The sequence below is a fragment of the Catharus ustulatus genome, chromosome 21, assembly GCF_009819885.2.
Source record: "Catharus ustulatus isolate bCatUst1 chromosome 21, bCatUst1.pri.v2, whole genome shotgun sequence".
Lineage (NCBI taxonomy): Eukaryota > Metazoa > Chordata > Aves > Passeriformes > Turdidae > Catharus > Catharus ustulatus.
This window is the reverse complement of record NC_046241.1, coordinates 2,495,287-2,509,346: the sequence shown is the minus strand read 5'-3', so window position 1 is coordinate 2,509,346 and position 14,060 is coordinate 2,495,287. Positions and strand designations below refer to the sequence as shown.

The 14,060-nt window shown below is 58.2% G+C and overlaps 1 protein-coding gene across 1 annotated transcript in view; it reads right to left on the bottom strand.

Moving 5' to 3' along the window:
- Positions 1-14,060, bottom strand: part of LOC117005768 (collagen alpha-1(I) chain-like) — an 81,570-nt gene that overhangs the window by 17,911 nt on the left and 49,599 nt on the right. Inside the window, 16 exon segments of the mRNA XM_033077802.1 lie at positions 75-119; positions 755-808; positions 1,315-1,359; positions 1,632-1,685; positions 2,636-2,680; positions 2,751-2,804; positions 3,536-3,580; positions 4,127-4,180; positions 4,360-4,404; positions 4,525-4,578; positions 5,173-5,226; positions 5,912-6,019; positions 7,011-7,064; positions 7,739-7,792; positions 7,903-7,941; positions 12,866-12,985. Of these exon segments, the coding sequence (XP_032933693.1) occupies positions 75-119; positions 755-808; positions 1,315-1,359; positions 1,632-1,685; positions 2,636-2,680; positions 2,751-2,804; positions 3,536-3,580; positions 4,127-4,180; positions 4,360-4,404; positions 4,525-4,578; positions 5,173-5,226; positions 5,912-6,019; positions 7,011-7,064; positions 7,739-7,792; positions 7,903-7,941; positions 12,866-12,985 (924 nt within the window).

The following is a 14,060-nucleotide window of genomic DNA, read 5'->3' as shown; positions in this document are numbered from 1 at the left end:
AGAGCTGCACTTTGGGCTGCTCTGCCATGGCTCTCCTGCTCCCAAAGCAGGATCCCATGGATGCCATCACTCACCCGCTCTCCCTGGGGGCCTTTTGCACCTGGCAGGCCAAGAAAACCCTTCAGAGAGAGAGAGAATGCAAGTTAAAATAGAAAAAGAACAAAGGGAAGTACTGTATGTGCCCCTGGAGGTGAGAACCCTGCCCCAGAACAGGGCTGGGATGGGATGGGATCCCCAAAAAGGGACCAGAAGAGTCACAAACTCTCCCTACACTGCCCCTAAGGTGAGGGTGAGGTCCTTGTTTCACTGCAAAAGGCACCCCCAGACCCCACCTGCACCCCTCATCCCATTCCCAGTTCTCAGCTCTGTGGGGTGGGGTCCCAGGACACAGGAAAGGGACACCTGGGCCAGGCAGGAGGAAGGGTCAGGGTAGGGGTGTCAGGCTGCCCAAAACCTTTGGTAAAGGCAGCTGAGCACCCAAACCCCTGGGGAAAAGGGTGCCCCAAGGAAGGGATGGGCAGGGCTGGGCCATCTCTGCTGATAAATCCATAAAGAATAAAAATCAAGGTGCCCGAAAGCAGGAGGGTCAGAGCAGCTTTGGGGGTGACAAGTGTGGCCACAGGGACACAGCTGGCATCTCCCTCAGCCCTGTGGGAAGCCAGGGGGAACAGGGCATCCCTGCAGGATTTTGTGGGGCTGCCAGGGGGAGGATAAGAGAACCCCACATCCAACCAGCTCCTTCCCAAGCACTTACCCCAGGGCCCTCCTGTCCCAGCTGTCCCCTCACCCCAGGGACACCGTCTGTACCCTGCAAGAAGAATCCTGGAATGTCAGAATATCCTGAGCTGGAGGGACCCCCCAGGATCACCCAGCCCAGCCCCTGTCCCTGCCCAGCCCCCCAACAATCCCAGCCTGTCCATCCCTGGCAGCGCTGTCCAAACGCTCCTGGAGCTCTGGCAGCCTCGGGGCTGTGCCCATTCCCTGGGGAGCCTGGGCAGTGCCAGCACCCTCTGGGGGAAGAACCTTTCCCTGAGCTCCACCTGAGCCTGCCCTGGCCCAGCTCCAGCCGTTCCCTGGGTTCTGTCCCTGGCCCAGAGTGAAGAGCTCTCATCACAGCACCCAGCCCCTCCATGTCCCCTCCCCAGGGTGACCAGGGACCTCCAGGTGGATTTGGGAGCTCAGCTGGAAGTGCTGCCCCCTCTCCCCTCCAGAAACAGGGACAGGAACCCCCTGAACCCCTCACGTCAGGTCCCTGAAGGGAAATCCCTCCAACCTGGGCTTCATCCCCACCAAGGTACAGAAAACCACTCTTACTGTGTCTCCTTTGGGACCAGGGCATCCCTCCAGCCCTGCTGGACCCTGGGGAAAGCAAAGGCAGGGGGATGTGGGAAGAAGAGAGGTGTGGCTCCCTGTCCTGCTCTGTGGTGAGACCCCAGCCCCCAGGAGCTGCCTCACACCTCAGGGACAATGTCCAACCGGGCCACCCAGGGACACAGCCCTTCCCACCCACCCACAAGGACCCCCAAGGACAAGGATGTCACCCCCACTCCCAGATACACGGGGGACAAATCCCAGCAGCTCCTGGAAGAGACCTGGGGGGATGCACCCACCCCAGGACAGCAGCCACTCACCTGGGAGCCCCTGGGGCCGGGGGGGCCACGTCTGCCCTGCAAGCCCTGGGGTCCCTGCAGAGGGACAGGGAGCTGCCATCAGGATCACACCTCTCCTGGGGACTCCAGCTGCTGAGGAGCTCTGGAGTGCCCAGCTCATGGCACAGTGAGGGGCACAGGGAGGATTCCCAGCTCATGGCACAGCAATGGGCACAGGGAGGATTCCCAGCTCATGGCACAGTAATGGGCACAGGGAGGATTCCCAGCTCATGGCACAGGGAGGATTCCCAGCTCATGGCACAGTAATGGGCACAGGGAGGATTCCCAGCTCATGGCACAGGGAGGGCACAGGGAGGATTCCCAGCTCATGGCACAGTGATGGGCACAGGGAGCATTCCCAGCTCATGGCACAGTGAGGGCACAGGGAGGATTCCCAGCTCATGGCACAGTGAGGGCACAGGGAGGATTCCCAGCTCATGGCACAGCAATGGGCACAGGGAGGATTCCCAGCTCATGGCACAGCAATGGGCACAGTGAGGGGCACAGGGAGGATTCCCAGCTCATGGCACAGCAATGGGCACAGGGAGGATTCCCAGCTCATGGCACAGTGATGGGCACAGGGAGGATTCCCAGCTCATGGCACAGCAATGGGCACAGGGAGGATTCCCAGCTCATGGCACAGCAATGGGCACAGGGAGCATTCCCAGCCCATGGCACAGTGAGGGCACAGGGAGGATTCCCAGCTCATGGCACAGTGAAGGGCACAGTGAGGATTCCCAGCTCATGGCACAGTGATGATTCCCAGCTCATGGCACAGGGAGGGGCACAGTGAGGGGCACAGGGAGCATTCCCAGCTCATGGCACAGCAATGGGCACAGTGATGATTCCCAGCTCATGGCACAGTGAGGGCACAGGGAGGATTCCCAGCCCTGCTCTGGGGGTGGGCTGGGATCAATCCCAGCTGCAGCAGAGCCCCCCACCCTGGGCAGGCTCCATCCCAGCACACCCCAGCAAGGATCGCTTACCTTGGGTCCCCGGGGGCCGGGCATCCCAGCAGGGCCCATTTCCCCCTGCGGAGAGAGCAGGGCAGGGTGAGCCAGCACAAAAACCCCAACACAGGATGGGGAGGGGCACACCCACCTGGGAGCCATTGATGCCTCGGAATCCCACGGTGCCCCGCTGGCCGGGCTGTCCCTGTGTGAAAAACACCTTTCACTGTCCTGGTAAGATTTAAAAGGTTTAATAAAAAGACAATAGGAGACACACATAAAAGGAAAGGGTTAAAACGGCCGGGTGCTTGGCAAGCTGCTAAGCGCACACTGTTTGGGAATGCCTCTTTAAATAAACTTTACCATACATCAACCTGCTGCATATTCATAGTTTTTCTTGTATAGTAAAATTTTTTGGGAACTATTTAGCATGGCCACTCCTTGGGTCCTTTATCCTCTTCTTATCACCTTCTAATTTGGGTGGTGGTCCCGGGCCTTTGCAGCCGCTGAGTGTTGATAATTGTCGTGTCAGCTGCAGGGTCCCATCACACGTTCACGGGCTGTTATCTCAACTAGGCAGGTAGTTTTAGCATACTATTTCTAAAAAACTTCTGTCTAACTTTTGCTATTATCCCAATAGTTGTGAAAAGTCAATAACATATCGTGTACTTATAACACCTGCAAGGCAAGACCAGAGGGGAGGTGGGACAGGGACTTGTGAGCATCCCTGGGGATGCTGGAGTCCTTTATGGTGACTTTTAACCCCTTGTATCCTTTTGCAATCCTCTCCCTGCTACCAGGGATGGTTTTAACCAAATGCAGCATTTTGAGGTGTAAATTAGACCAGGGGATGACCTGGGAAGGACAAGGTGCCACCCTGGGCAGCAGCAGCTGTGCTGCCTGAACTTCCCTCTGTAACAAACCCCTGAGACTCACCATGGGACCAGCAGGGCCTGGGGGACCCACTGAGCCACCTTCTCCCTGCAGCAGGAGAGAAAAAACACCATTTTTTGTTTTGATTCTCTCCTTCATCCCAAATCCCCCTTTCCCTTCACATCATTTTTCACATTCCTTCACACCAGCTGCTTGATGTCCCCTTGGACATTTGCTGAGGTCCCTCTCATGCTGGAGAACACATCCATTCACCACCAAACCACTTCAATTTTCCTTTAAAATGCTTTTCCAGCCCTTCCCTGGACAGGCTGTCTCCCAGCTGTGTGGGAGCACTGAGATATCCATATGCTGAGAGCAGCCTGGCAAAACCAGGAGCTGCCAGCCTGGGACTGACTCATCTCAGCTGGAGGTGGCCACCTAAAATAAATCCAAATCCCACTGTGTTCTGGAAAAGCTCATTTCTCTTCATTTCTCCTCATTCCCAGCCAGAACAGGGATGGGAAATGCTGGAGGCAAGGCCCCCAATGTGCCTGGATGCAAATCCCTGCTCACACCCCTTTTCCCAGCAGGAACTCCCAGCTCCTGCACCCCTCTGGGGAGGGCAGGGGGCACAGGGAAGGTAAATCCACTCACCTCTGGCCCTGCAGGGCCCTGGAAGCCCATGACCCCCTTCAGCCCTGCCATCCCCTGGAGAGAAGGTGGGAATGAGGTGTCAGCACCCCGAGGTGACACTGCCTTTGTCCCCCCCCTCGCAGGGACAACACAGAGACCACCAGGGCTTTGTGGGGACATGGCAGAGAGGGACAGGCCAGCAAAGGGGATGGAAGGAAGGGGGTGAGACAGCTCCAGCTGCCCAGGTAACTCACCTGGAGCCCAGCAGGACCTGGCAGCCCATTCTCCCCCTTCACCCCCTGGAAAAGCCAAGAGCAGCCTGAGTGCTGGAGGAGAGCAGGAGCTGGGGCTGGGGCAGGGAAGGAGAGACCCCTGCCCACCCTGGCAGGGCTGTGAGGGGCAGGGACAGCCACCCTCACCTTCACTCCCTTCTCTCCTTTGTCCCCAGCTGGTCCAGGGGCTCCCAAGAAACCCTGAAATGCAACAAGGATGAAATGGGAACAAGGATGAGCCCAGCTGGGCCACCAGGAGCTAAAATGTGGCTGCTGTGCCTCAGGGAACAGTCAGGGTGGGACAGGAGCATGGGGACCCTCCAGGTTGGGCTGAAGGGACAAAGCCTGGCTGCTGGTCCCCAGCATAGTGTCACAGGGCTGGCACAGGGCTTGGCACAGGCAGGAGGGCACAAAGGGTGGCCCAGAACAGGGATCTGATAACCCACATGGGACTGCAGCCTCAAAAAGTAGAAATTAGGTCTCAAACCCACCAGGAAGGGACCCAAAAATACCCTGGGCAACTCTAAACATTTTGGCCTTAAGACTAAGTGATGGGAAAATGAAAAAATTAAAGGGTGACAAATCACCAGCATTCACTTTTTTATGGACATTGTCCATCCTGGCTGACAAAGCCCTGGATGAGCCTGGGAGGAGCTGCAGGAGCAGTGCTGCCACTGGAACCAGTGAGGAAGGTGTTGGTGTTTGGCACCAGGAGTACAGACTGGGGCTGGCACTGCTGGGAGTGGGGCTGGCACCTCACTGTGCCCAGGGCTGTGCAAGCCAGAGCCAACTCACCTCTTCTCCCTTGTCCCCAGCCAGCCCTCGGTCACCCTGGAAGCCCTGGAGGCCCTGGGGAGGGGGAGGAAGGAGCAGAGCAGGCACTGAGGGGCTGCCCAGCACCTCCCATGTCCATCCGCTCCCCAGCAGCTGCTGAGAGCCCCAAACTTCCCAGCACCATCCAGCCCCTGTCCTTTAACCCCCAGGACAAAGCTCCCAAGCCCAGGGGCACTGTCTGCATTCCCCAGGGGTCTGGGAGAGGCCAGAGCAAGGAAGCAGATTCCTGGATTGAACACTCTCCAGGCATTCTGGAATTGCTCTCATTTCCTGGTCACCCTCCAGATTCTGAGCCCTCAAGGGCCCAGAGCACCCTGGTCTAATGGAAGCTGTCCCTGCCCATGGCATGGGTGGAATGAGGTGATTTTTAAGGTTCCAACCCAAGCCATGCCATGATTTGCAGTTATTCTCCACAAGGAGGTCCAGGAGCAGCAGCCCAGCCCTGGTGCTCAGACCCACCCAGAGCTGCAGCTCTGGTTATCCCAGCCCCTTCATGCACAGCTGGGATGCCCCACAACCCTTTTATTCCAGGGAAAGCTAAACCTCGAGGCACTAATGCAGGTTTGGGGGCTGAGGAGAGATATTCTAAAGGAGACAAGAGAAGGAAGAACAGATTTAGGAGCTCCCTGGTTCCTGCCCGGGGTTTGGATCTCCATTCTCCCCTGATCCTGACCATTCCCTGGCCCTGTCCACGGCTCACCTGCTCTCCTGGCAGCCCCCAGGGCCCAGGTTTGCCATCCAAGCCAGGGAAACCATTGGAGCCGGGGTACCCCACACGTCCTGGCAAGCCCTGGAGCCCTGGTTCCCCCTGGGGAGAAAAATCCGAGCACAGAAAATTCAAAAATCCACATTATGGAATCAGTAAAGGAAACACTGGAGCTCTGCCTGCCTCTGGCTCTGGAGCAGGGGAAAATCTCAGTGCACCCAGGGGCTGCAGGTGTTGAGCACGTGGATCTGCCCAGGTTCTCCACCAAAACCCTGGGGTGGCTGGAGCAGGGGCTGTACAGCAGGAAACAACACGGAGGGCAGGGAAGAAGAAATGCAGTGAGAGAAGATCAAGTGAAAACTCCTGCATCAGCCCCTGGCTCAAAGCCATTCCTGAGCCTTTCCCACATGCAGGAGTCAGAGCAGATCCACCTCAGGGTCCTTCAGCAGCTCAGATTCAGAGCAGCTTTTCCTTTAGCCCTGAGCTCAGTGCAGAGCTGAACTCAGGCAGGCTGAGGAGCAGAGTGGAGCAGAGCTGCAGTGCTCTGTGACAGTGGGACACTGCTCTCCTTTCCTTGTACTCACAGGGAGCTGAGCTGGGCAATCCCAGGGAGATGGGATCCCATGAGGGACCCCCAGGGAGGGCACAGGCAGAGCTCACCCATCCCATCCAGAGCTGGGGGCTCCTACAGGGTGACAAAGGACTCTGGGACAGCTCTTTTGGGACAGCTGTCTGGGAGAGCATCACCTGGAGGGGTGCAGCACCCAGAGGGGCTGTGCTGAGTGTGACTGAGCCATCCCTGGTGCTGCAGGCACAGCACAAGAGGAGCAGCAGGACAATGATTTTGTCACAAGAGGAGCAGCAGGACAATGATTTTGTGCAGAGCCACCCCTGCCTGGCACAGCACGGGCTGGGAGGGGACCAGGGCATCGATCCTGTCACCTCCAAACCAGGCACACCATTCCCAAAGTGTCCCCAACCCTGACACAACTCCCTCACCCAGCCAGGGGCTGGTCCAAGAGGGGCAGGGTTGCTCAGGGCAGCCCTGAGGGCACACTGATCCTTTCCAAAGTGTCCCCAGAGGCTCACTCACCGTGTACCCCCGCTGGCCCTTCTGGCCCGGCTCTCCCGGCGCTCCGCAGGGTCCCTGTGCACAAACAGGGATTGAGTCCCCCACGTGTGCCCCCGTCCTGCCTGAGCCCTGTGCAGGCTGGGAGGACAAGCAGCAGTGCCCAGAGGTCACTTGGGAAGGGCAGAGTGGGAGAATTCACATCCCTGGTACCCCCACCCTGCCCACCATGCCCAGGGCAGGTTTGGAGCCAGGATCCATTTTAACACTGCTTTGGTCCCTGATGGGATGTCAGGACAGGGAGTTTTGTTTTCCTTTCCTTTTCCTTCTGTCCAGGGTAATGGCCATGGGGCTGGCCCCACACAAATCCTGCCCCAGCCCTTCTCTGCCTTGTTTTTGTGCCTTTGGGGGGGATCCACATGGTCCCTTCCCCAAAAACAAGGGCTGGAACCTGATGCCCCAGGAAAAGAAGCCAGTCCTGCTCAGCCAGCAGAGATGGAGGGGCTGTGGCTGCCAGGAAAACCCTGGGATTGGATATCAAACATCCCGGGTTTCAGTGGGAAGAGACAAGAAATCCATTAGGCTGCTTTGAAACCCAATCCCAAAGCCCCTAATGACAGCACAGCAGCAGCCACAGCCCGAGTGCCTGGGGACATCCACCCTGAAAGTGTCCCCAGGGCAGCCAGGATGGCAGCAGGGCCACCAGAGGGGCAGCAGGGCCACCAAAGGGACAGCAGGGCTTTTGTACTTACAGGTGCTCCTGTTTTCCCAGGATGGCCTGGGGGCCCGGGAGCTCCAGGTTTTCTCTGGATTAAAAAGAAAAACATTGGTAAAACCCAGCAAGTGCTTGGAGCAAGGAGAACTCAGCTGCCAGCAAGGGAAATTGCAAACACCAAGTGACTGAAGTGGCACTCACCGGCCAGCCTGCGTGCAGGAGTTGGTAAAATGATGATTGCTGAAAGAAAAATGAGGGAGGAAAAGCAAAATGTTAAAAAAAAAAAATAATCCCCAATCCCTTTTGGCTGGCTTTAAGGACTTTCTCCTTGTCCTGGGAAGATGCAGCAATGAACTACTCCTTTAATTCATTTAATTATTTCATACTCTGCATGTAAGGCACAGGGGGAAGGGCAATCTGAGGGTAACATGTGGGAAATAAGGAACTTCAGTAGCAAATTAGGCAGAGAGCCCACTTCTCCTGGGGTTTGGTGAAATTCAGCTCCTCCATGGACGCCCTGAAGTCATTTCTGGAACACCAGAAATGTTTGGAATACGGAAAGGTCAGAAACCAAGGCACTGTCAGATAAAATCAGCTGCAGTTTGCCCTCGGTGGGGAATCTCCTCCAGCCTCTGGAAAACCCAGAGGAGCAGATGCTCCATAGGTTTTCCACTTGCTGCTCCCAGTACCCAAATCTTGGATGCACTTCCAATTTTTCCAAAGAGCAGATGCCCACAGAGAGGGGGAAACCCACCTGAAAGGCCCAGGGTGGATAATCCCATCCCACCACAGCTAATCCCATTTTATTTCCAAACCAGGATAAATGTCCTGAGACCACCAGGTGCAGCCTCCTCTCTGCACACTTCCAAGCCAGGTTTTCCCAAATTTTGGGAAATAAAATGTCCATGTCCAGCTACCTGCAGCACAGGGAGGCAAAACCCACCTGTGCTCCTCCTTCCCATGGTGACCCCAGACCCATGGCCCAGGCAGCTGCTCTGAACCCTGCCTCACATCAATGTCTGAGAAATCCCTTTCCTTACACATCACCCCAACCCCAGGGAGGGGCAGGGTTCCTCTGTGCTCCCCAGTTTCCACCTTGAGGGCACTGGGAAACCCCTCCTGTCCCCCAGTACCAGTGGGGAGAGAGGGGAAAGCCAAGGAACTCGTGGAAGAAAATAAACACCAAGCTTCCAACAGATGGAAATGTTGCTAGCAGTGAGCAGCACCCTCAGAGCAGATGATGGATGGCATCCCTGTTCCTTTTGAGCTGATCCCAAATTGGTTTCTGTGGGTGAACAGGTCCCTGCCAGGACCATGTTCCTCCTGTCCAGCCACTTCTCATTTCCCTCAAAATCCGCTCCCAAAACCTTTCAGGAGGAGGCTGGAGCACAGCCAACGCTTTTGCCTTGTCTCAGGAATCAGTGAACTCTGGTTCACTCAGGACAGGATATTATTTCATCCAACCTTTTAAAAAAAGGGAAGACAAAATCCCACGTGGGACACGGACTCGGATTTCAGAGCAGCAGATGCCAGGGAGGGGGGGAGCAGTTAATTGGCTCTGCAATCCCTGCAGGAAACTGCAGCAGCACAAGGGAGGGCAGGGAGCACCCAGGGAGGATGGGGAGCAGCAGCCGTGGGGATCTGTGTGGGATTGGGGATCGGGGATCCTGGAAAACTCCAGCTGGGAGCAGAGCACAGGAACTGAATCCTTCAGCAGCGCTGGGGGGAGCAGGGCAGGTCTGGCAGAGCAGCTGTGGCTGCCCCCGCTGTGCCACCCTCTGCTGTCACCCCATGGCCATCCTCACCCTGTGCCACTCTGCTGTCACCCCATCCCTGTGCCACTCTCTGCACTCACCCCATGGCCACCCTCACCCTGTGCCACCCTCTGCACTCACCCCATGGCCATCCTCACCCTGTGCCACTCTCTGTGTCACCCTATGGCCACCCTCACCCTGTGCCACCTGCACCATGGCAGATGCCAACCCTGCAGTAGCAGCACATCCCTAAAAGTTCTCTCTTCTTCTCAATGTTTTTCTTTCCCCCTGAGGCTCCCCAGCCTGACCTGCAGCTTTTAAAGGCATTTTAAAGGATGAAAGGAAAGGAGTCTGGTGCTGCAGATTTAGCTCTCCTGTAACTGTGGGAGCTCCAGTTCTCCTCCCCAGCATTCTGGGACTTCCCCAGGGCTGAAGCCAATTCCACAACGAGCCAGCAGCAGTTCCTGCCCTCCAGCCACACTGAGACAACTTCTTGGCAAAGCCAACATCTGTCAACACATCGGGAACACAAACACAGGACAGGGGCTTGGGCTGGAATCACAGCGGCCTTGAGCTGCTTTTCCTTAACTCCCATTAACAACAAAGGCTTTTTTTCCACGGGAAAGGAGCAGGAGAGGCTGCTGAGCACCACAACAACCACAGCTGCCCTGGGACAGTCACCACATCCCTCGTGTTCCCAGCCCATCCTCCTGCAGTGTCCCTGAGCCTGAGGGGTGGCTTCCCTGCTCCAGGATCCCCAAACCCCCCAAACCACGGGGATCTGCTCCATGGGAGCAGCCCTGCCCCAAAGCACAGAGCTGGGGGGGCTGCAGGCACAGCCAGCCCCATCCCCAGAGCAGCCACTTCCACCCTGCCCTTATCTCAACACAGATTAGCAAATCCCAGCCCAGGGCTCTGGGTTTTCCTGCTGCCGCCGGCGGCACCGCCAGGGTCACAGGGGCACAGACACAATGGCCCTGTGTGGCTTTGGGGTGGCCACGGCCCCCTCGGCAGACACTGCCCCCCCTGAGATCGGCACTGGGCCAGCCCTGCTGGGACCGGGCCAGCACAGAGCCAGGGGACAGCTCAGAGCCATGGGGACAGCTCAGAGACCAGGGGACAGCACAGAGACCAGGGGACAGCACAGAGCCCAGGGGACAAGGGACAGCAGAGAGCCCAGGGGACAGCTCAGAGCCATGGGGACAGCACAGAGCCAGGGGACAGCACAGAGCCATGGGGACAGCACAGAGCCATGGGGACAGCACAGAGACCAGGGGACAAGGGACAGCAGAGAGCCCAGGGGACAGCACAGAGCCATGGGGACAAGGGACAGCCAGAGACCAGGGGACAACAGAGAGCCCAGGGGACAGCTCAGAGCCATGGGGACAGCACAGAGCCCAGGGGACAAGGGACAGCTCAGAGCCCAGGGGACAGCACAGAGCCCAGGAGAAAGGGACAGCACAGAGACCAGGGGACAGCCAGAGCCCAGGGAACAAGGGACAGCCAGAGATCAGGAGACAAAGGACAGCACAGAGCCCAGGGGACAAGGGACAGCATAGAGACCAGGGGACAGCACAGAGCCCAGGGGACAGCTCAGAGCCATGGGGATAGCACAGTGCCCAGGGGACAAGGGACAGCTCAGAGCCCAGGGGACAAGGGACAGCATAGAGACCAGGGGACAGCACAGAGCCCAGGGGACAAGGGACAGCACAGAACCAGGGGAAAGGGACAGCTCAGAGCCCACAGCAGGACCCTGCACCTCTCCAGCTCTGCCTTTCCAAGCACAGACAGGACATGGTCCCTCCCAGATTCCCAAGTGGAGACACCAAGGGATTCCCAGTCTACAGCAACATCCACAGGTGTGACTGTTACTGCCTGCATGACAGCAAAACCTGAGGTCTCTGCAAACACAGGCAAGGGGAAGATAAAGGGAATTCTGACTGCAGAGCAAAGGATGGGAGCAGCTCTGCAAAGTGCTGTAAGCACGTTCTGAGAGCAGGAATGGTTAGGGAGGGGTCTGCCCTGGTGGAAGCAGATCCCTGGCATGGAGATACCCAGCTCCCTCTCTCCTATCCCCTGTGGGGGCACTGAGAGCTGCACAGCTCCTGCCCTGGAGCAGCAGGAGGGTGGGAGGAGAACAAGGAGGTTCTCCAGGTCAACCAAAACTTCTACAGATCATCAATTCTCCTGCGCTTCCCAGCAGGAATCTGATCTCTGCTTTGATCCAATCCAACTGAAAACCACAAAGGTCTGGCCCAAGGACTCCCAGCAGGTCAATCCAAGCTCAGATCCAGAGCAGCAGAGGACCATCCTCCTCCTCCTCCAGCACCATCCCCACTCCAGGTGTGCTGTGCTGGCAGAGCAGAGATCCTCCTGCTGCATCCTCCCCCAGAATCCCAGCATTTGCCCCAGAGCTGAGCATGCAATGATGACTCTTCACCAATGGATGAGCTGTGGAGAGCTCAAATACCCTGCCCAGGGTCACTGGAGCTCTTGGAGAGCTGGAGTGTGGAGGCTGAGCTCTCACCAGCCCATTGCTGTGGCCCTGACGCCACTGATACCCTCGTGCCACAGTGCAGGGCCCAGAGGGACAGCAGAGCCACGCAAAGCAGAGCATTGCCAGCCCCAGGAAAAGTGCCTGGGGCCCTTAGAAACCCAAACCCTTCAGTACTGCCCTGCCCTGCCCAGGCTCCACAGGGAGATTCAAACTGAGCTTCATCACAGCAGTGGCTGTGCTGTCAGGAGTTGGGAACTCTTGATGAGCCTGGCTGGGCTGTTCAGTGAGTTTTGGAGTCATCCCATGGAGTTCTGCACCCTGCTGTGCAGTGCCTGAGGCACTCCTGCCTGCCCACAGAGCCTATCCTGCTCCAGGGATCAGGAGAGAAAATCCCTCAGCAAAGCTGGATGGGCACAAACCCTGAGAGCCAACCCTGGGGCACAGCAGGGAGCTGGGAGAGGGTGGGAAACAGGACAGGGGCTTTGTAATCAGCACCACAGAGCAGGAGAAAGGCTTCTCCTGCCTGGCTTGGATCTTCCCCAGGCCCTCTTCTGCAGAACCATCCCAGGGAGGTGATGGATGGACCATGGGGGGCCAAGATATGCTGGTAAATCCCAGGGGACAGAGGGACACACCTACTGATCCCCTTCCACCCACAGAGTCACCCCCAGTGAGCTGCACCTCCCTCCCTGGAGTGTCCCTCTGCCCTCACCTCCCACCCAACAATGAGAATCTCAGCCATAGCAAACCCTCCATCCCATCCCATCCCATCCCATCCCATCCCATCCCATCCCATCCCATCCCATCCCATCCCATCCCATCCCATGCCATCCCATCCCACCCCATCCCAGGGATGCAGGGAGCTGCTGGGGAGGTGTGAGTGCATCTCTTGTCCACTGTGGCTGTAACTCACCGTGAAGGACTGCCAGTCCTCCCTGGAGTTCCTCCAGAGGACGATGGTGGGGACACCAGGGATGCCAGCAGGGCCAGGGTCACCTGGGGGGCCCATCCGCCCCATGGCCCCAGGGTATCCCTGCAGAGACAAGGACAGCTCCTTAAAACCAGCAGGGATTTAGGCTGGACACAAGCTGGACACAGGCTCTGCCTCAGCAGTGTCAGGGTCTGGGCAGGGAGGGCAGCCTGGGACTGCAGGGCTGGAGGACAATTGTCCATGCAAGGGGATTCCATGGATATGAAATGGGGCTGGGCTCTGGGACATGCCAGTGTCCTCCTCCAGGTGGCCTGAGCTGAAGCTGCTCCAGCTCCCATTGAGTGCTCAAAGGGAAGAGAGCAGCTCAGGCACAGAATCATAAAACAAGCTGAGCTGGAGGGACCCACCAGGATCACCCAGCCCAGCCCCTGTCCCTGCCCAGCCCCCCCAACAATCCCAGCCTGTCCATCCCTGGCAGCGCTGTCCAAACGCTCCTGGAGCTCTGGCAGCCTCGGGGCCGTGCCCATTCCCTGGGGAGCCTGGGCAGTGCCAGCACCCTCTGGGGGAAGAACCTTTCCCTGAGCTCCACCTGAGCCTGCCCTGGCCCAGCTCCAGCCGTTCCCTGGCTCCTGTCCCTGGCCCAGAGCAGAGCCCGGAGCTGCCCCTGGGGAGGAGCTGCAGCCCCCGGGGAGCTCTGCCCTGAGTGTGCTCCAGCTGAGCCATCCCAGTGCCCTGAGTGTGCTCCAGCTGAGCCATCCCAGTGCCCCCAGTGTGCTCCAGCTGAGCCATCCCAGTGCCCCCAGTGTGCTCCAGCTGAGCCATCCCAGTGCCCTGAGTGTGCTCCAGCTGAGCCATCCCAGTGCCCCCAGTGTGCTCCAGCTGAGCCATCCCAGTGCCCCCAGTGTGCTCCAGCTGAGCCATCCCAGTGCCCTGAGTGTGCTCCAGCTGAGCCATCCCAGTGCCCTGAGTGTGCTCCAGCTGAGCCATCCCAGTGCCCCCAGTGTGCTCCAGCTGAGCCATCCCAGTGCCCTGAGTGTGCTCCAGCTGAGCCATCCCAGTGCGCCCAGTGTGCTCCAGCTGAGCCATCCCAGTGCCCTGAGTGTGCTCCAGCTGAGCCATCCCAGTGCCCCCAGTGTGCTCCAGCTGAGCCATCCCAGTGCCCTGAGTGTGCTCCAGC